The 23715-nt window shown below is 36.9% G+C and overlaps 2 protein-coding genes across 11 annotated transcripts in view; one reads left to right on the top strand and one right to left on the bottom strand.

Annotated features, from left to right (window-relative positions):
• LOC138933703 (uncharacterized) overlaps positions 1-23715 on the bottom strand; it is a 46368-nt gene that overhangs the window by 1931 nt on the left and 20722 nt on the right. For 2 of the 3 annotated variants that reach the window (XM_070296658.1, XM_070296659.1), the window contains exon 4: positions 19842-20371. The exons of the other annotated variant lie outside the window; for it this stretch is intronic. In XM_070296658.1, coding sequence (XP_070152759.1) covers positions 19998-20371 — 374 coding nt within the window. In that variant the 3' untranslated portion in view covers positions 19842-19997. Of the gene's footprint in view, positions 1-19841; positions 20372-23715 lie in introns of those variants that run through there. 3 annotated transcript variants of the gene reach the window in all.
• LOC138933701 (uncharacterized) overlaps positions 1-23715 on the top strand; it is a 211494-nt gene that overhangs the window by 171555 nt on the left and 16224 nt on the right. For all 8 annotated transcript variants that reach the window (XM_070296657.1, XM_070296656.1, XM_070296653.1 and 5 more), the window contains 4 exons: positions 20418-20546; positions 20681-20796; positions 21144-21366; positions 23194-23328. In XM_070296657.1, the coding sequence (XP_070152758.1) occupies positions 20418-20546; positions 20681-20796; positions 21144-21366; positions 23194-23328 (603 nt within the window). The remainder of the gene's footprint in view (positions 1-20417; positions 20547-20680; positions 20797-21143; positions 21367-23193; positions 23329-23715) is intronic.

Below are 23715 nucleotides of genomic sequence, written 5' to 3'. Positions count from 1 at the left end.
ATTGTCACAGTCTCTAGCTTTCTATCTCCCTATGCGATATCGTAACAATATGAAGAAAAATCATAATAATGTAACGTTCTGGAGAAAATAATTGGCATGTGTGTAAACGGAAGCAATAACACCTAAACGGGGGACGCTTGTGCCGCAAATTCCCTGACAAACGACGACAGATTGAGATATACGAGACGTCGGTGGCCTTTACTCACCGAGAGATTTTATTAAGGTTCTCCAACGCAGCGGTGTAATACCCGCGCGGCCAGGTTACATAACCCCGGGAATAGATAGCGTCCTGCCCTTCCGCATCCTAAAGAGAAAGAGGAATCCATGCGCGTACGAGCAACGCGAAATATCAAACAGGAACGGCACACATGTACGGGATTGTGATCTAATAACTGAATGCCAAAAAGACCACCCTCTTTACGGACGAACGAATCCTTTCCACCGACTAAGAGACGCGTCGGACGAAAAATAAACGCAAAAATTTTCGGCCGGATTGCGTACTTTGGGGGAATAACGGAAAACCGTGAGATAATAGGGAGGAATGCATTCGCTGCGATGACTATTAGGAATTTCCTTTTTGTAGATACTACAAGAAAATTAATAAAGCAAGAAATTATTCTTCATATGATATTTGTATTCGATATTACGTAATAAAATTATTTCACGGATCTTTGATTACTTGGAGCGATATTAACTATACTTGATCTCAAAGAACAGCAAAATGAATTCTAAGCGTTTCCAATTTCAATATTACAGATATTATTATTGTGTATAGGTTTTCTTTATTTATCTGTATACGTTATGTCGTATGTATTATTTCCTATATATTGTGTGATATCCCAGAATGTAAATTAAGTTTTGCAACGGGGAAAGTTTCTCGACCAGTAGGGGAATTCCACTATGGAAGTTCTAAACACAACTCTCGCAGAATCTGGTCGACGTAACGAGTTCCAGTACAGCTAATGATCTATACACGGAACTTCAGCCCAGACACGGCTTCGAACACGAATAATACAAAGTACGCGCAAACAAATAGTGCAAACATCGTATACTTTTGCGATTTCGCTATAACGAATCTCTTTGGAATCCTCGCCATACCTAATTGAACATCTGTATCATACTTGAGAATTACGATATTTGCGAAAAACATATGATGTCCTTGGTTCATCTTAGCAAAGAGATTAATGTTTCGTGACATATTATTTTCTATAAATAATTAAGAGTTCTGACTTTATTTTCAATACTTTTATAATTGTCGTTGATAGTTTAAACAACTTATTTTGATCATTAAATCAAAGAAAATTAATTATCTATAAATTTTCATGAAATAAAATCAGTTTCACGTATATCCGAAATTGCTCGCGCGTATCATTAGTGGATAATTGAACAAGCTTTCGCTACGAGTCCCGATAGATTCAGTTATTCGGTGTGCATGCTACATTAAAACATTTTCCGCGGAATCATGATGGATGCCGGCACCGCGCGTAACCGCGAGTGGTTTATAGCAGTGACTATGGGGAGGGGGTAGGGAATCAGCAAGAAGGAAGTTCGAGCAAGGCCATTAATTCGTACGTGTTGGTGTCAGCCAAGAACGGATAAGTGCGCCCAACGGAAGATATATATCTCCATTTAGGCAGAGATGGGACTTACTCGTTAAAACCAGACCTTATACCGGGGGCGCGCCGGCTCTCTTAATAAATTCTCTCCGTTGTACTTGCGAGCCCAGACTCTATGGAGAAATCGCGACGCCCTCGCGCCATATTAAGATTATATTCGTCCTCAATTAAGCGCTACGGCTTCGCTATACGCCGAAGGAAACGAGCTGTCGTCATCCTTGTACGCGAATAATCTCGATAATACTCGAGTCACAACCGCGAAGTATGTCATAATTTTTAATTAAAAATTGTCGACCTTGTTAAAATTATCGTCACGCTCGACGGAATTTGCATAAAATTTATTGCAATAGAGCCACCATCATATCCAGATACGTAATTTCGTCCTATGGTGTATAACCCGTAAAAGAATTTTAAAACTGATGAGAGCTCGCAAAGTTTCTTGTAAGAATACCATTTTGTATCATTAAATTATGAACAAACAGATTCAAAGTAAAAATAATCCGATTATACGCATTATCGCAATAACGGCAATTAGTTTCCTAATTAATACAATCGATAGCGAGATGCGCGTACAATCAAATAGTTGAATTTGTACAAAGCACAATATGCTATTATATAATATTACACATTTTTTTCATTAAAACTTTTAAAAGCCGGTATATAACACTTTTACTTTTCTTGTCTTAAATACTTTTCTTAAAGATAAACAAGCCGAGAAAAAGAGAGAGAGAGAGAGAGAAGCGAAGTGCGCGGCTTAATACGACTTTATCTGGTTATAGAAATTTCTCTAAGAGGTACTAAATTCTCGAATGCGCATATTTACGTTAAAAAAAGAAATCCGCTAATACATTTGCACCCGCTTTCCATCTCGCAAGATACGAATTTAATACATTCGTATCCGCCCTGGCCTTATCGAATCTGGGACGGATTTGATTTCGTCAGAACGCGGGGCTTGATTGAATCCAGGCTTTCGGAGCCAATCTTGAGGATGCGACGGTTATATCACTGATCGATATTCGGAGCAAGATTGCACGCGATCGATCGTTTGGGGATCAGCAACTGGGATGAGAGGTTACATATAGAATAATCCTTCTCATATAATCTCGTATAATGTATAAAGAGAGAGAGAGAGAGAGAGAAGAAGAAGAGATCGCTACCTTGCTTAATGATGCTGCGCATGTCTCTCTAAGCCTCTGATTGCGCAAACGAAACAATCAGTACACAAGACTGACGCCAATCAGAATAATATTACAACGATACAGTTGCGGTTAGTTAGCGATAGCTCATAATAATGTCTATAAGCTGCTGAGTGGACACTGGGTGCGATCTAGACCCGTGATACGCCACAATCGGGATAATGTTGCACCGACGTAGTTAGCTTTACGAGCGTATAAACGATATTGATTATGACTTCCCTGTGCGGTGAATAACAATCAATAAATCGCAGCCGATACTGTCATACCTATTATTAGCGTTAAATGATTATAATTAATGATAATGGTGATTAATGATATCATTCTTCGCGCGCGCGTTAAGTATATATATATATAGTATAGAAGAATGATATCATTAATTATAATATATAATTAAATTATATATATATATATATATATAGTATATAACTCGGAAATAATTTGTTCAAGATAAATATTGTACAATTTATTCAGATAAATGAACATAAATTAATGTTAAATGAATTTAACATGGTAATTTTAGAGATATTTCTATATATTTTAAATTATAACAAGCTAATTTTCGATTTTGTTATTAATAACGGATCGAGGAGCGTCCATTATTTCAAGAGTTTGCTCGTATTGCGCGGATATTGGTATTTGGAAAATCGGCTCATATTATGGATACCAAACGCAGCTTTACAAACGAGCAAGCATCCGCGACAAGAGAAAGTTACATAATCCAACGTAATCCCAATTAGTGCACCGAAGACGTAACGTCCTGGATTAGTTATATACACATATTAAACATATCTCGGCTACCGCAACAATCTGCGAAACCGTTTTGCTCGTTTCCGCAGCAGTAGTGTATTATAATTTACAACAAAAGCTTCTTTTATATACATATATATGTATAATATATATTCTGAGAATATATTGCAATTTTCAGTCTGTGATTTTATTCGAATTTAATATACATATTCGCGAATAAAGAGTTTAACATATCCAAAATTGATGATATTTTATTATATTTCGTAAAAAAAAATATATATCCGCTCGATTTAAATTCGCGGAGAAATCCGCTATTTCGCTCGACCAGTAAGCAAATCTTTATATCTTATCAAGGCGAAACACATACCGGAAAACTTTCGCTCCGAGTCGGTCTCGCATCTCTGAAGAAAATAAGACTGTCATAGGAAAAAGTTCGGGCAAAATATTCCAATGAGAGACAAAAATCCATTCCGGATAGCGGGTTGCTTCGGCGAATCTCGAGATCGAGAAACCTTTTACGCGAATATCAGCAATTTCTATGCAAACGTATCGCGCAACGAATGTGTCGATATTAATCTCTCATTGATGTATCTGGCATTAAATTTATGAGAGATTTATTGCTTGCCCTGTAATTAACCGAAAATTATATTATAAATGCTTGAACGTATTAGAGTTCAATTAGCTTCGCCGTAAATGCCACGGTAACTTTCTCTTCGAGCAAGAACAATACGGTTCCTTTAATCAGCAAAATTACTGACAGACTCTCGAAACAGATTGAGAATCTCCGCTATCATCCGCATTGTTACCGTATAGCTAACGTATGTATAAGATTAGCATATTTATTAGAACGAAGTAGATGAATAAATCAGTGTAATGTCTTATTAATATTTAGAAATATTATATCTATATTACTTGTAAATACATTATTCATGAGGAATAAATAGTCGTGCAAGAATTAGCATAATGTGGCAAGCTGGTAACAAATATGTTGTTGAAAAGATTATTAATATTTGTATTTTCTATACACATGTATTTCTCGTTGCAATTATGACAAGATAATATTACGCTCACGTCGAGCTTATCGCTAAATTAACGGAAACTATAATCGATCCTGTGCGAGCAACATATTTCCTCAAGCGCGAAGGGAATGAGATTTTAATCTACTTCACTGTCAAGACCTCTCGTGCGGTTTCAGATGAGAGGAAAGACACGGATACCAAGGGCCATTTATACCAGGCAATAATCAACCTCTTCGCTTAAAGCACGATACGATCATGAAAGATAGCACTTCTCAAAGACGGCGTTTTATGTATAAAATATACCAAATATCTTTGCGACATTTTCTTCAAAAGTACGAACGCTAACGATCCGTAATGAAAAAATGCTAATATAACAAAAATGAAGTTTCTGAGAGGTCTTGAAAGAGTGCCTCAAAATTCGGGTTCAATAATGATGCGGCATCAATATATTTCGCTTTAATAAGGAAAATATCATATACTAGCACATCGCTTAGTATATAATGCTATAGACTTTATTCAATTTATTATCATCCCTTTACAATTTATACTAACGATACCATTCTGATCTCATTTGTAACTCTTGCAAGCTTTATTCGCACATTAATCCTCTACAGACAAACTTCACGTCTTCTGTTGCTGTTTCATTCACGAGACTTAGTTTCCCGAAATGCTAGCATTTGTACCGATATATAACTTCTCGTCGGGATATCTCGAGTAGAGTTGTATACTTGTACCTATAGTATTTCGCGTACGTGGTACCTTGTCTTTCGCATACAGCCCTTCGAAGCACCCTCGATCCTGTCTCATGACAACATCGAAGGAGTATCCGCAGACATTATAGGTGAGATGCTGCGTTAATGGCTGGATTGTTCGAAGGTGGCTCGTAATTAACTAATAAACACGTGTGCGCGTCTTACGGCATTACCTGAGCCAACCTAAGGCATTAGCGTAAAGGGGGCGATCGTCGACGTAGAGGAGAGACGTGCGATTTCAAATACTTGTGATTAATGGATACGCGACGAAACGACATAGGGCGAAAGATAATGTATAACAAGAACTCGCAACAGAGTAGTACTTATACAGAATTACTCGCAAGTAATTTGCAGAAAACCATACAAGGTCAAAAAACATCGAAAGCATGGAAATTTCGTCTACGTTCACGCTAGTTAATTTAGCAAAAATAATAAAAGCTTTAAATATTTTTTAAAACTTTAAGCATTTAAATAATAGAAGTTTACATACATTATTATTTAGTTCATTTTACATTGTATTTCTCTTGCATTCTTGTGTTCTGTCGTGCAGCGAAATCTTACCCCCGTTCCATTAACATAAAGATAATTATTGTTAGATATATACAGATATCATAATGGTTTCTTCGTATTAAGAGTTAACTAGCGTAAATGCGAGTTGTTTCTAATGGGGTCATCATTTATGTTAGCCCTTCCTCGCGTATCTCATTTGTCATCTCTTGAAACTAGCCGGCACACTATTATAAGATTTCTTCGGTATTGGATAAGGTCGAGTACATATATACCGCGCATTCCTTATTTCTCGAGACACGATTTATTACATTTCTCGATCTCCCAATTACGGCGCTTGGTACGTGTCCTACATAGTTTTCTCTCTCTCTCTCTCTCTCTCTCATTCTTTTTCATATCTTTTCCTTTTAATACCATTTCCACGATTACAATAATTTTATTGCATAAATCATATTTTAGAGAATGTAAAGAATGTTTAATCACTTTAATGTATGTGCATATATATATTTCTGTATTAAGTTATATATAATTTTAACAAAGGCATGGAAGATTTTCTTGTTAAATATTTCACAAAATTAAAGATTGCACGAGCAGCATTAGTAAGGATCAATTCTTTCGTTCATCCGTTGTCATAATTCTTCCATGATTTTACCTTTCTCTTTCGCCAATTCTTGAAGCGATCCGACATGCCATTTTCTACATTCGCCATCTAAGAGGTCAAGTGTTCATCGGGCATTCCACGTCCTCTCTCGTTGACCGTAGAAGGTCGCATAATACCCTCCTTCGAAATGCAAGTACTGAACACAGTCATCTATTGCGGCACGATCGATCTTTCGTTTTCTCGCCCGACCCGCGAGTTACACGAGCCGACGAATCGTACGGCTTCACCGCGTAATTTTCTCTTTCCCATTTCGCTCGCTTTATTTTACGGGCGAAATTCCCGGAATTGGGAAAACCGAAGGCGGAATAGCCGAGCCTTACGTTACCCTGAGATATTGGAAATAACACAGACAGATGCAAGAAAGACCGTGAACAATCTCTCGCAACGGCAAAACGCAAGGAGGATTTTATCATTGATTTGTCGTCGAAAGGAACGCTATTCCCGTTGGAGAGATTACGATTGCGAGCGGCAAGAGGGGTTTTGCATAAAAGACGCGTGATCTGGATGAACAGAAAAATATCATCGCGTAAGTCGTGTATACAATTAGAAAAAATCGTCGTTAATGCAAAAGACAAATCTTTTTTCTTTCTATGCGCAGTTTCTTCCCTTCAACTCACGAGTTAAATTAAGCGAATTCAACGTCGAAATCTAATTATTGTCGTAATCAATGATCGTTCGCGAAAGAAGCTTGAACGTAACGTCTGCCACTTTGAAGTCTCGTCGCTATTAAAAACGTCGACTCGATGCCGCAGGCCGCAGTAATGTCGTATAAAATAATCGCCACAATCGCAATAAAATTTTACTGTGAGTGAGATCGTTACGAATACATCCCGCATTTCTTCCCCGTAACCCCCACCACAGCGTTTGCGGAGAAATATTTCCTCGAGCTTGCCGACTATCTTAAGTGTCTTCCAGGGTGTCGCAAAAGTTCTCTTATTACTATTGTTGAAGTGTGTTTCAAATCACTGTCACAATTCTTCGTTCCTATCCTTTTGTCAATAACAAAGATGTTACTGTGTAATATCTTGTTTGCGAGAGCAATTTCCGAATTGCCTGAATTCAATGGATATGGTCAATCCCTTGATTTTTTGTTATTTATTCAATAACTTTGCTCTTGTACACGTAAAGTACAGCTTTGCGGGCGTTACCTCTTGTTTGGCGTTTACATTGTTTAAAAATACCAGACAATTGCACATTGATTAATATCGTTTTTCTTTCAATATCTCTATTGTTCGATCTATTTTACACGACTTGATGAAAGTAATAATTTTTCTTTTTTTATAATATCCAAGTCTTTCTCAATACATGTTGAATTTGATCTCAATTTTGATCGCGAAGTATATCAATAAAAGGTATGAGATATTTTAACAGAGAGAAAAACAAATGAAAAATTTCAACTGCAACAAACATGGGCATTATTGCAACGATCAAATATTTGTGAAAGAAGCTTCTTGTGCGCGAGATTAAATGAAAACACGGATCAAGTTTGGCAAGCGTTAATCGATATCCGACAGTTTTAAAAATAAATATTAAATCCATTAGTTGCCGGCAGAGATGCATATCGATATTCGCTACATTGCAAATGTTCTAATTATATTAGAGATAACCGAAACATCGAAATATAGGGTGATTGCATAAGTTCGTGCCCGATTTAAATATAAACTTCAATAGATTATATTTTAGAGATAACACTTTTATTAATCAATTATATAGTCTCCATTCTTTTCTACAATGGTTTTCCAACGATCTATAAACTTGTCGATTCCATTTTTGAAGAAAGAACTTGGTTTTTCTTGAAAAAAGTTTCTAAGGTGGTTTTCGACAGCTTCCTCGGAATTGAGATTCTTGCAATTTAAACTATTCCGCAAAGACCGGGACAGATAAAAATCTGAAGGCGCAATATCTGAAGAATATGGCGGGTGCTGCAGAATTTCCCATTGCAACTCCTGCAGTTTTTCTGCAGCTTATTCCTTTCAGTCAGGAGATGCGGCACCCACGTATCAAGCTTGGAAATGTATCCAAGCTTTTTTAAATGACGAAAAGCGGTTGAATTATCGATGTTCAGCCTCTCAGCAATATCCTCAGTTGTAATCCTTGGGTTTCTTTCCACTAAGGCATGCACAATGTCATCATCGATGCCAGAAGGCCGTCCAGAGCGGGGTTGATCCTCCATGTTGAAATCACCATTTCGAAATCTGCCAAACCACTTTTTGACTGTTCGGAGAGCACGAGCGCGGTCCAAATAAACGCTTTGAATATTTTTTTGTGCAATCCCAACACTCACGCCTTTCCGAAATTCATATAGCATTACATGCCGCAAATGCACCTTTTCGTTCTCCATTTTTAATGATTTCTCTTATGCACAAATGGACTTATCTGAACAATGTCTGACGCTAAATTGACATAAGACAACGTCATCTATTCGGCGTAAGCAACAATTACCACACGAAAACAATAGAACTTAAGTTGCCATCTATGAAAATCGGGCACGAACTTATGCAATCATCCAATATATATCTTATATACAATGATGGCATATCAATTAAGATAAATGTCAAATCCAACGCTTGTTTGTCATCGCTATTTCGCGAACGAAATATCATTCTCTAATATTTGAAAATTTATGCCGTTTGAGCGAGAAATACGAGGAATGACAGATAACGCATCGTGCAGTTTTTCGTGATTTCCGCACATGTCACGTCCGAAAACATTGCATTATTCCCAATCCGCGGGGACCGATAGAATCGGATGATCGCGAACCGATCCTAGACGTCCGGCAAACGAAATATCGAATTGCTCTCAAGACGCATCGTCTACACCCGGGAAAGGTCTCGCGTTTATCTGCTCGTTGTCCCGTAGACGGAAGACAGAATGACTGTCGCGGGAAATGGAACGTCACGTGGAGAAAGTGTAAACTGTCGGAAATTTATTAGAGAGACTATCGCACAATTCTATCAATGTATGCTTATATGTGTTCGTATTTATCGGAATAATTATCGCGCGGATAAAATAACTCACTCAGTTAATGACATCTAATCATCTTGTTTTTGTAATAATTATTAGCAACAAGCCAAAGTATCCGTATCTACTACTAGTCGTACAGTAATATTCCAAACTTAATTCCTCCATTGAACGTCGTGTAGCCGGTTATCTGTCATCTTGCCGTAGAAAATACGGAGCGATATTAGAGACTTATCTCTCGTGCACCGAGAAGAATGTCGTCGCGTTTATCTCGCCACTGGTTCTGCGAGCGAACACTCGGATGACCGTCGCGAGAAATAAAATTGTCCCGCGAAGAGCGCGGGATGTCAGAAATTTATTCGTCTTCTTATACCGAAGTTTCTCGCAAGGACGATTTCGGTCGAGATGCTATGAGATCTTTTCTTTATTCGTTCTCGTCGCCGAGACGACGAGATATGGGATTGTGCCTCGACTTTTCTAAATTTCATCCACAAAAGAAACGAAGTCTTGAAGCGACGAGAGGTAGAAAGAGAGAAAGATAAAATAAGTAAAAAAAATATACGACAAGGAGCCGAAAGAAAAGACGCACTTCGAAGGAGCGACATGACTCGCGGCAGGATATTGTGTCCTGGAGTCTGCCGCGTTTGAAACAGCTATGTTCGATAGGTCGAAATTGATTTCGGTCACACGGCGATCCTTTCTTTCTCTCTCTCTCTCTCTCTCTCTCTCTCTCTCTCTCTCTCTCTCTCCCTCTCTTTCTTCTCCTCGAGAAATCGAGATGTTGCACGCGCTGCGTGAGAGATACGGACCGCCGACGCGGAAGTCCGATCCGGCGCCGTTCAGCATCGCAACCGCCGCCGGCGCCGTAAATTCCAAGATTGGCAATCAAGGACTATCTTTCAATCTGCATGTACGCGTATGAGAAAGAGAGTGCCGAGAAAATAGACACGGTACAACGTGGAGATTGCGATTTTCTTTCTTCTCCTAGAACAATTTTTATGTAAAGCGAAAATGAAAAGAAGAAATTTTGTGATGTATTTCTCTGACTCCGTAACTCTTTAGCGAATTTTCCCAAAATCAAGCTTAGAACGAGAGAGAGAGAGAAAAAAAAAGCATGTATGTATAATTTTATATATCTAAATGAAAAAAAAAAAAAAAGAAAGAAAAAAAATCAATATTCTCTCTTATCGATATATTAAATTTTTTTTATATTTGTTATCACATCGAATTATTTAACAGTCCTTCAAATATTAAACTCAATTCTAAGTGTTAAATTCTAAATGTTAAATATTTCGATGAATTTCTTAGACGCGAGTATTTTCATTGCTTTATTTTTATTTATATGCAAATCTTTATTCACCTACTTTCTTCGTTTGTTTGCAGAGTAGTATTTGAATAACGAATGAAACTCCCCACTGTCACTGTATCTTCCCTCTCTCTCTCTCTCTCACCCCCGGGGTCACGTTTATAAATTTAAATCCGCGTGCGATAAACGAATCAATATCGATGCAGATGAGGCGAAAACCCGGAATACGGTCACCAGGCGAGCCCGTCGTACGACCAAAAACTTTCCGAGAGTTACTTTGATTTCAATCTGACCGACTTTACGACGAACAAGCACTGTCTCCGACGATTATTTTTCTGCTAAAGTTCTTGCCGCTTGACGATTTAACCCTGAGGAACGAAACCAGGTCATGACAACGTAATCTCATAAACGATCTAAATGAGAGTTGAGTTTTCTTCTTGGTTTCCTAGAGCACATTCTCCATGTCAAATTTCAAGATCTCAAATAACCGACACTGTGTCATCAATCATCAAAACTATCCAATTCTGTTTCTGTTCTACTTTCTACTTATACATACAAACTTCTATCAAGAATTTATGATCGATATATAATCCAATTCTAATTGATCTTTTCATAGTCGAATTAATCTTTTCTGTAGCAATTTAATGAACGATTTTCTGACACTAGAAGTAGAAAAAAAAAAACAGAAAAGAAATGCTCGCTAAATAATTTTAATAATTATTAAGATTTACAAAGGGAAATTACAACGGAAAGAGGATAGAAGTCGATTGACTTGCAAAAGTTTCGACACAAAAGTAATACTCGGACAATTCATTGCCCAAAAGGTGTATGTCACAAGAACAAGAGCCGCCGAGAATATCACGAAGAAAAGATGATAGCCGTGAAATAGTGCGCAAAAAAATTCTTTCGTGGCGAACGTCGCGACCACACCTTACAAAGCGTAGCTGGTTCGAGGCGTCTTATCCGCGGCGGAAACTTTTTAATGAAATGTTGTGACAAGCGCATATAATGCCCAACCACGAACGGAACTTCCTGGGACGACGACGACGTCGTAAGGAACTTCGCTCACAATGGGCCGCGGCGCGGCTCAAGTTTCTGGCGATCGTCGAATTGTTAAATTTAATTACCGAACTGGGTAAGAGAGAGACAGAGACAGAGACAGAGAGAGAGAGAGAGAGAGAGAGAGAGAGGGGGGGGGAAAGGTGCTATATACGTTCGCTTAACATTCGCTTCGTCGCCTGCAAGTGCGATCAAACTCGCGATGCAAACCATTGAATATGTCGGGCGTGAAAGACGACGATTTTAATCACGAGGCAACGGGACGTCGAAATAATGACGAAATAAATTTCTCCGCTCGAGTTGTATGAAAATACGCGAGAAATTTTCGTTAAGGCTCGACGCGAATGCCGCCGTCAGTGACTCGAAACAGTAAAACACGATGTCTCGGAATGTCTGGCGAGTGGTATTTCGCACTAGCTTAGCGAGAACATTTCTCGCGATCCACAAAATTTCTGTAAACATTCTGTACGGAGCACAGAAGAGAGCATTCTCAATGGTTAACAATATTCCTGTTTTGAAAGCAATGCGAATGCAAAGCGAGGAAGTAACAAAGGGCTGTCTCGACTTGAACTTCATTAAGAAGTAGTAACTCCGTGAGTTTGTAGAACGGAATATCATTGTGTCGTGATAATTGTTATTTGTAATTTATAAACACGTAAAATGGAAATGGAATCTCAATCTAAATGGTTTCACAAAATTGTCAGCATTGCGATTTTCTTTCATATTGATATTCTTTTGACATTTATCTTAGCCTAGAAATTATTTATAACTTATTAATTAATCTTATGTATTATAATAATAATATCTTCTCTCTCTCTCTACAATCTTTCATAAAAATTTCTATTATTTATTGTAGTAATTATTTTAGTAAACCTATAAGACGTAAATAAAAGATTTAAAATTTTGGTCGTACAGAAACAAATACAACAAATATTTTAACATTAATGTCAAATTAGTTAAGGACAAAGACAATCTGATACAATATTACCTTCTTGATAGTTCAAAGGCCATTTTTAGAACAAAAAAAAAAAAAAAAAAAAAAACCACGTAAAAGAAACGCTCTCCACATTTTTACTTTCACATCAATATCTTCCAGTATGAAAACGCCTTCCGCGGGCGCTTTTAATAAACGTAATAGAGTGTAAAGCTCCGAGATAAAGCATACCTCTATCTCTGTGGCGCTTCCTCGACCCAACATCAACCACGCCTCTGTTTCATGCCTTGCCTGTTATCCCCAGAACCTCGAAAACAACATTTCAAGGTAAATCCGCAGGCAACAGTGCCAATGGCTACCCTCAGTGAATCCTCTAAAAGCACTGAATTGTTTCCAGAAACAACAACGTATTTCGGGTCTTTATCAAATTGCATGTCTAATTAAATGGATATATATATATATATATATATATATATATATATATATATATATATATATATATATATTCGACTGTTTATAATTAGATTTTTAAGACGTACAATAACATATCCGATAAACCAAAACTCTTCTTCATTTATAAGAAAAATCAAACTTTCCTCTCTTTTTTAGAATACATCTTAAAATAACAACGATTATTTTTTTAAGTAATTTAATTAATTTACTTGTTGTGATTCTTAGTTGTTTCTTATTATTACTATCATTAGTATCATTGACATCGTTATCATTATTATTACCAATATAATATAAAATATCTTGAATTTTGATAACATTGTGCTGAGCGTGAAACAGAAATCTTTGACCTAATGTTTTTGAGAACCTTCGATATATCTTTGGATAATAACGATGGAAATATACCCAGTTTGTATGAAAAATATATAGAGTATAAAAATTATAAGAGGCTCTTTGACGCTCACAAGTGTAACTATAATATTATATTTTATCTTCGAACAACAAAAAATGCATACACTTATTCCATAAGATTATTTCACGCAAGTATAGTAATAAATTAGATTATATTATTACATCGATTCAATTTTTAACTATAGCTGTAGTCAAAACGATTGCTCTCAAATAGAATACTCTACACAAAAATCATTTAATCGCTTTATAACGTCAGGATAAATTTTTCACATAGTCTATAATCTTATGTGTAAGTTTAAGTTTTGTTTCTTTAGAACTTGCTATCGTGATTTATATTATAAATGAGAAGGTGTGCAGGCTAAAATTATTTAATTTAACGTGATAAATTCTTTATGAGAATGAAAAAAAATTTTAATCATTTGGCTTGGCCAAAGAGTGCTAAATAGAAAGAAAGGAGGACTCCAATGGCAATTCGTAAGAAGCTAAGAATATTCTAATTGAAATGGTAAGGACCTTAATTAATTGAATTGAAAAAGCCTTTAAGTTTTCCGAGACAGAAATAAGATTTTACACTACAGCAGTGGCATCCCAGCGACGCAAAGAAGCTGCGTTGCTTTGAGATGCTTCCATAAATATTTTTCTTCCTAATATTTAATGAGGAACTAAGGCAAAGAAAGAGTGGAAAAAACAGAGAAAATCTTGAAGGTAGACGATTTAATTTATCTTAATTTATTTAGCAATTCCTCATTCTACGATAAGACGATCCAGAGTACTGGATTATTTTTACTTGACGCTCTTGAAGGGAAAATATAATACCTAATACTCTGATATTTAATATTCTTAAACATTACTTTAAATTATATTTATATAATTATTAATAAATAAAATAGTTAATTCAATTCCCTCTTATTTATTTATTGAATAAGATCAGATTTTATACAAATATATTTATATATATAAATTTACACGTTATACGTATACTTGTATTAAATCTATAATATATACATTATACATAAATAAATGCTAATATATGTTAATATAAATTATATGGACTTTGTATTAATTATTTTATATTTTTATTTATATATTTTTTGGAAGAAGGGAAAGAGAGGAAGATAAAATAAAATTAATTGAAAAAAAGAAATATTTCTTACTATACGTAACACATAATTAATATATAATTAATTTAAATAACTAATCGGTAAAAGAATCATTGCTTTTATACACAAAACCGACGTTTGCAAAATTACTCAGATTTTCAGGGAGCGAAGATAAAGCACGTTTACGTGGAAAGAGCGTATTTCTGACGCCACCGTTGCTCCCAGCCGGTGCCAAGCTATCGTTTCATGATTTCGCGGAAGCGGTCTCATATAACAATGCATTTGCACCTAGGATGAACGGTGGCGCGGACGAAGACCGCTTCTCGCAATCAGGGATGAATTTACAACGAGGCGCCGGCTCTATTTCACCACCGTGACGGAGCCGGGGACAACGACGAAAGGATTAAATGCCAAGCTAGCTCATAACCACGCCCCAGAGCTTAGAGACCTTTAGAACAATGAACATTGCTTCTCAGTTTGACAAAAGTAATGCGATTCGCGCCACGTTGTTTTATTATTTGAAACGCGGAAAATTGTATCCCGCGTATGTCAAAATTTACAGGTACAAATCTCAGGTTTTTTTTTCTAGAACTGCGATTTATTCGTCGGTTTTTTCATATTATCATATATACTATTTTTTTCGAGAATGGTAGATAATTACATGTAATAAAATATATTTAATTGTGGAACTATATTTTTCTGTAAATGACAGATAATGAAAGAGAACAGAACCCATGCAGTTATCTGCCATTTTTAAGAAAATATGATCATGGTAGGCAATGTGTGACATGTGTAGCATATGTAACACATAGAATGACGATGCGCAATCGTCTCTAGTCGAGTCTAGCTAATGGATTCACGACCACATTTTACCGTAATTAACTGGCGGCACCAGGTAAAGTATATCGAATACTTGATTTCAGATTTTATCGCGCCCTTCCTCCCCCTTCCCCCCCAAGATGACTGTGAAATAGCGACGTATCTATGTCGCATTAATAGGAGTAAATTGGATCTGGCGGTGCATTAATATCGCATAGCGTATATAGTACAGCATTAGTTACACGCAGTTACATACGATATCTGGTGGCACCGTTTTGATTGCGTAATATAAACGTAGCATTTACCCGTATACCGTCACATATAATGTAACTGTTTACGGTGTTATTGCCTTCCGCGAGATTGTTACCCTAATTGCATTTGTTGCATACAGTCTTCAAAACATAACGGCAGAGTACCAGTCGTTCTTGTTTTTTGCAACAAAAAATTGATGCGAAAAAAGATGAAACGTAAGAGCTGTACACAGGATAGCTTCTCTATCGTACAAAGCTTGAAAATATATCAATATATATATTTTATATAATAAAAAAACAATTATAAATACTTAATGTGAGAAATATACGGATAATAATAAAATAAATATTGAAAAAGATTTTTTTTTTTTTTTTTTTTTTTCCTCCCAAGGATATATATTCGATATATATTCAATATATAGCACATAGAGAAAGGTGCTTTATATTACAAGATCGCGTGCTCTCGTAAATAATACATTTGTCGCAATAAATCGCCCACAGTGAGAATCTTAATTAAATCGGCGTGCTAATCTTTGTACTACCACATTTTCCTCCGTTCACGATGATTAACGACGCAACAACGGCCTTTTTGACATTTAACTTCGCGCGCACCTGGCTTCTGTAACGTCATAGTAATTTATTAACGCCGTTACGGCGCCTTAATTATCCCGCGGAAGATAGAACTGCGAATCGTAGATATATCACGGTTCTTCGGTGGACGAAACCAGATCCACTTTTCTCTCGTCGCGATTCAATATGGCGAAGAGACGCTGAAGAATCATCATGACAGCAAGACGAGAATCCCCGCATAAAGATCGCTCTTTTCAGTGCCGTCGCATTTTCTTCCTGCGGAAACGGAATTACGGTCCGACGCTTTTTCGACGATGTAATCTCAAGCGGATTAACATATACCCTGAAACTGTCTGCGCACCTTAGGTTCCGCGCGAAGAAAGAACCAGAGGCGAATGGATTGTCGAGAGCAAGCTCGTGGAATGAATAAAACCAAGACGTCAGAGCAAGAAACGGGTCTTGTGATTGCCGAGATTTTTCGCTCGGTCGCCGTCGTCGTCCATCGAAAGGGCGATCCGGTTTGTATAATGAAACGCAATAGAGTGCTCCCTCAAAAGCGTTATTTCAGATCACGGATATATTTGTGTATATCTCGCATAATAATATCACTTTCCAGACAGCACATGTGCCTAAAAGATATCTAAAAATCGACTTAAATTCGTCTTATCGTTTTTTAGACATTTCTCAGATATTTTTTGGCTTTTATATGATGTGTGTGTATTTCAAAGAAAATCGAAGAATCGATTTTTCAGAGAATACTTGCAATTGTAAAAAAGTGTGCGATATGTCCCATATATTACATATCTATAATTAGGAATATAATTAAGAAACATTTTTATATGTATGTATATTCGATTCGTGTTATTACGTGAATAATAGAGAATCATATCAATTTGTCCATGAGATTTTATTCGTGTATTGCGCATCTTTAATGTTATTCATTATAATTAAAGAACACATTATGTTGCGTCCATTAACGGGAAGCAGAGCTGAATATAAAATTACAAGTGTTACGGTTCCTTTATACTAGCGATAGTTTTAATTGATGCACATGAAGGATAGCATTATCGACGATATATATAGCATCCTTTATATGCGTGACTGCGGCTACGTTTAATTAATAAAATCATCCTAATCGCCGTGGAGTCTTTTTGCCGGCAACTACACAAACATCTCGCTATTCCCCTGCACTCGGATTTTGCCCCTTAATCACTTTATAATCAGCGCGTTGAGGAGAGGCTAAGGCGAGCAGAGCGAAAAGCGGTTTTTAGCAAACCGCTATTATGTTTCCAAAGGCGTCGTTAATGAGGATAAAATGTTCCGTGGGACTTTATGCCACACCTGTTCCTGAAAAACATCCCTCCGCATTTAATGCTTCGATCGGGATACCTTTATTTGTGTTTTGAATCGCGAATAAATGTACAATGTTGTGAAATCTCGAAAAATCGTAATGCTCGAGATTCTCCCGGGAGAAAAATACGGGATAATGTTAAAAAACATCATTTTTCCGAAATATTGAAGGGTACGCGAAATCGCGAGAACTCGCAATATCGAAATGAAGGATGATGAAATATCCCGAAAACATATGAATGAATATGAGAGAATATCTGTACAAAATAAAATGAAAAAAAAAAAAAAAAAAAAAAAAAATTAAGGCTAGCAGATATTCGCGATTCATTCGATTTTGCAAAACTTTGCGCGCTCTTGAATAATTGCGAACAGAAACGATATTTCGGAACGATGAAGTTTCGCGACAACGTATTCATCGGCGCGTTGTATGCGTACCGCCTTTTTTCATTTCCCCTCGGATTTTGCGTGTCCGTTTTGAATCGTCGTGGTCATCGATGATCTTAAAAGTTATTTAGCAATTGTAACGCAGGACGCGCGAGATAAAAGTGAGGAGGACTGATTTCATAAACGAGAGTATTTGCGCGGCTGCAAAATCTGGTTCGCATAATGTAAACTCCCTCCGTTTATCCGATGCTCGCGCCGAATGTGATACGAAAGTGCCGGCGCGGCGCGAGTTTCGCGAGGGAGAGGATCGAGTCCGGGAAATTTTTAATTTACTCCAACGGATTTGTGCCAGAGTCCACGTTATCTCAGGACATTTTGTAACGAGCTTTGCCAGAACATGGCACGCACATATACACACACACACACACACACACATGTACACACAATGGTTCCGCTGTATAAAAAAGCCTATTCGCTTCTTCTTTTCTGCTCCACGACAGCTAGGGGCGACACGAGCCTCGTGCGAAATGAGGCTGGAGGAATCCGATTTTCTAGTGTTCGAACCGCTCGGGCGGAAAATGACGTACAGAACTATTTCCGCGGCAACGATCCGTTCCCGACAGTCCCCCTTTCCTTCTTCCCTTCCCTTTCCTTCTCTCTTAATGGAAATAATTACGGCCTGTTCATTGTTCGCGCCATTCAAGGGGTGAGATCTAATTTATCGAAAGCGATGAGCTCGTGTGAGAAAACGAGAAAAATGAAAAAATTTCCAATTTTAATACCGCCGCGGGAAACACCATATGTATTATAGAATGAAATACAGTAAAAGAAATATATAAAATATTAAATCAATTGAAAATATATATATATATATTTGATGAAATAAGTCTGAAAAAATTTGAAAAAAAAATCTACTAAAATGATTATATATGCATCGAGATTATTTATACATGATGTGAGGATCATTAGATCGAAACTGAAATGCTAATCGAATAGAACGTGTAACGTATGGTAATTGATTCATTACAATCCATGTTGCTCGTTAATGCGCATTTGGGTAGGTTAATATAATCTGAAATAATGAGAGACGAAATAGCAATATTTGAAAGATATGAAATTTCATCTTAACTACAAAATTTTAACTGGCAAAATCGAATCATGAGCAACAAAGTTTTCCCATTAATTTCTTCATACTCGTACTTCAAGGTAATTAATTAGAATTATGAGAAAAGTTCGTAAAGCACCTGTTACGTATTTAGAGCAGTTTCTTCAGAATCTTGACGAATACTATTCGAATATTTCAACATTGACATGCTCGCAGCACTCACTTGATTGTAATAATACCGCTGATGGATCAGAAGATATATTTTGATTAATTCCGCACAAAATTCATTTCATACATCTACACATTTTACATTCCGATTCTACATTTAGATTCTATTTCTATTAGATTCAAATAATACAGCTTAGAAAATTTTAAAGAAAATTATCTTCCTTCATCTGATATTATATATTCTTCCGAAAAAATATCAGAATGACAGTAGAATTAGAAAGAAGAAAATAAATCACCGTTTAAAATTTTTAATTTATGTAACATAAATATTACATGCGATGCAAAAACCGATTAATATTTATTAAATTATACAAATATATATATATATATATATATATATATATATATATATATATATAATATTTTTGATAAATTATATATATAACGATCTAACACGAAAGTATTAAAAGCAACAAAGAGCAATCATTTTTATTTTAGAACTAGTCAATATAACACGACATAATATTATCGCGACGATAATTGCGAGGAGAGAGACTACTTTTAATCACCGCTCGTCTATCCGGTAATCCGAAGGTGCGGCTAATCTCCTCTAGGAAAACCACGATGACCCCTAATTGGCCACATTATTAAAATCGTATTTTCGTGATCCCAGCTGCGAGGGATCGTCCCTGCCGAGGATCGTACAGGCGCGATGAAGTTTCCTCATAAAATAAATCACGCCATCCCATCGCGGTAATTCGGCGCAGCCGCTCTTCGCCTTACCGGTAATATTGGATATTTTCTTAATGGCAAAACTTCCACGGCCTCCCCTCGAATCCAGTTCATCCTCGTGAATTCCCTGATAAATCGGTACATGATTCTCGATCGTTTCGGTAGTCTGTTCTTCTCCCATGCCGTCTCCTGTTTTATTTTCCACCTCTCGTTTATATTGGCATTTATCCCAGCGCGTGAAGATGAAGAGAGTATCGAAGCTCTTGAACCGCCCTAAATATATAATAATATTATAGAGATACTTCTATTCTCGTTTCAGTCACTGTACCAGCGATTATATCGCTGTTTATTCGGGCCCGACCACGTCGAGCCCGTTGCTGAAGATGCTCTGCGGCAAGGACAAGATAGCATTGATATATGACGGTCAAGAACTTCTCGTCGAGTTTAGGTAAAAGATCTATTTTTTTTTTTTTTTTTTTTTTTATCAGAACATGAAACAAATAATTTATTACAAATTTTTAATTAATTTATATAGCTTTCCTGTTTTTATGCATCTTTAAAGAAATTTATTTGGTTTTACAGAACTGGTCCCGAGGTGTCACCTTTCGATTACAACGGTTTCGTAGCGACACTGAATTTTATAGAAATGACGACAGAAGCTCCAACGACGATTGCTGTCGACAGTATAAATAAAAGTCGTAAGTAATAATAATAATTCCTCTATTTCTATTGTGTGCAATATATATATATATATATATATAATTTCTAAGCTAATTAGAAAGAATAATGTACGTATCATCTCTCTAATATAAGAAGAGCGTAACTAGGATTAAAAATTCTTACCCTGCATAATTCTCAATAATATTTATCTTTTCGTGAATTTTCCATTTTTATTTTTCTGCGAAATGATTAATAATTTAAAATAGATTCTTGCATTATTTAAAATTTTTGACATTTAAAATTTTTCTTTCTATTTTAATTTTATATTATATGAAAACAACCAAATTATTGTCCAAGTTCACTCGATTCTCTTCCAATCCTCCAGTTGAGATAATGAAGCCCGGTAGCTACAACAACCGTGACCTACACGATCTCCGTAAGAATCAAGGTGCCGTGATCAGCAGCTGCGATCTCGAAGTGAGCGGCGAGAAGGTACGGGCAGGTCACCACGATACCAGGGGCAAGCCAAAGTCCACGACATGCAGACTCGTGTTGCGTGGTCGCGCTTACGACACCGGACACGTCTCCTTAGCTAGTTACAACCTCAGGTAAGAAGCCGTACATCGAGACGCGCGTGCGATCGCGGTCAGACGAGGGCGAGAAACTGTGTGTCTTCTATATCGACGTGTTTCTCTAATCGCGTCGGTTCAAAGACCAGGAAAAACTTCAGTCATATAATGACGAGCATAGTGCGATGGACAGAATTACATTTTGTGTTTGTTTATTGTTTTCGATCGCATTTGCCAATCTCTACAAATTTACGAGGATATAACATTAGAATAGTGATATATAATCGAAAAATGATCGATATAGTTTGCACTATTGATTAATGCATTAAGCGGGACCGTGAGCTCCATTGTTGACATCGATTGCAAACGCGTTTTTATTTATTCGAGAAATGCTTGATATAAAGTTACACCTGGCCAGCTGCTCCCTATGGCAAAATAAACAAAATGAACATCGTAGAATAAAACTATTTAAAAGCTTTCGAACGGCGAATTAAAAATTTTGAGCTCGTATAAAAAACTCAGAAAGATGAAGAGAAATATTAATTTTTGGAAAGGCTAAGTGGACTTTTGTTCTGAATAATTCTGAATAGCTTAAAATGTTTAATTCGCGATGTTTGAAATTTCTTAAATAGTTTTTAATTCTACGATATTAATTTCTTTATTTTTGCCTTGGTAAAGAGACCAGCTGAATAGCGGTTACTATATAAAATTATAATCATAACACGTTGATGCTTTAATTAATAGAAATTTGAATGTTGCATCAGGATATTTTAAGAAAATCGTTCCAATAATATCGCTCAACATTTGTTATGTATATGAGAAACTAGATATTTCTCGATCGCACGTTACGTCTGCGCGACGGGATCTTTATTTCACAGTTAGCGGTTGCTTGCGTAACTTATCGAAACGTGGAACCAGGGAGAAGCCGTCCCAAGGCTCATCGCAGGAAAGTAGCGTTACATCACGTGGGGTGGCAAGGGGGCGAAAAGACACGACGCATTTCACGTTCGTATCCCGGGTATTTTCAATTATCATGCGAGACACATGCGGCGACATGCGGAACGCGTATCCGTGTCTTATAGAGATTGTGTTCCGTGCAAGCCAGAAGATGGAACGCGTTGTGGGAAAGGGATGAGATCACTACCCTCGGAACCGATAACGATGACGATCTCGTCGATGATTCGTATCTTTGACAATCCTCACGGCATTGCTACTGTCAGTGTCTCCGAAATCGCAAATATATATATATATATATATAGGTATAAAACTCGACATAAACTGAATGTATATGCCACGCATGAGACGCAAAACGGAGAGCTTTATTGAAGGTAGCATGAATTTTGAACGGAATATTGTAAATCGGAATGGCAAGTGAACCGAGAAAATATTTCCGACCACGAGGAGAATATCGCTTCGTTCACCGATCAACCACGTGAATATTTCTCTTCCTTTTTTAGTCATTTTTATGCTGGTTGCGCGAGTAAGAGCGCGCAATAGCGGCATCGATGTCGGATTTTTGCAGCTTTGCAGCTTTCTTGCTACATCTCTGAGGCGATTAGAGGGAACGGAAACATAACATTCAAATATTTTGTTTCAATTTAGCGAATTATTTCGGAATATGCAAACGCGACACGTTCACTTTCTTCAAGATTAAAAGGGAAATTAATAAATACAAATGTGAATCAGTATATTTAATTCAATTTTTTAATAACTTGATAAAAATTTCAAAAAATTACCAAAAGTGAAATTATATTTATCTTTGAAAAAATTCATTGCGCGAGAGATATCGATGTTGAGTTTTCTGTGACACGCGGTCAATCATAAAATCCATTGATAAATACATATGTTCCCCGTTCGATTTTACAGTGCGCAGTCTTGCCAATCGGCAATCGAGATATTCGACGGTTCGCCGGAGAGCGGGATGCTGGATACCGCCAACTCTTTAGAGAAGATCTGTAGTCCTGCGCAGTGGCTCCCGCGGGAACTCGCGGGCCAGGATAAGTAAGTAGATTCCCCTCCTCATAGTTATTAGAGCGGTCATTAGAGAGATACTATCGTGCACGGTTTATCGGTGATGCATTGTAATAGTGAGTTGGTAAATTTGGGAATTTCTCTCGGCAACTCGCAATACGGCTTAAACCGATAGAGATTGGTTAAGCCTCCTTATGCAATCCCCGGCATCAAAATGGAGATTAGTTCCTAACCGCTACCGAAATGCGAGCATAGTACAAATCGGCTAACGATGCAACAATCCTACCAGTACGCTAATCCATGTACGAGTCTTGTATTCAAAATTTCTTTCGCTCCGATGCTTTTACGATGACGTGAGACCGACGCGGTCTTTTTTCCGCAGCATACATATACTTTGAGATTTATTCATTATATACC

This window comes from Polyergus mexicanus, unplaced genomic scaffold (assembly GCF_030449975.1).
Source record: "Polyergus mexicanus isolate NDT 795.1 unplaced genomic scaffold, iyPolMexi1.0 SCAF_5, whole genome shotgun sequence".
Classification (NCBI taxonomy): domain Eukaryota; kingdom Metazoa; phylum Arthropoda; class Insecta; order Hymenoptera; family Formicidae; genus Polyergus; species Polyergus mexicanus.
Note: the sequence above shows the minus strand (reverse complement) of the source record. Positions and strands in the feature narration are given on the sequence as shown.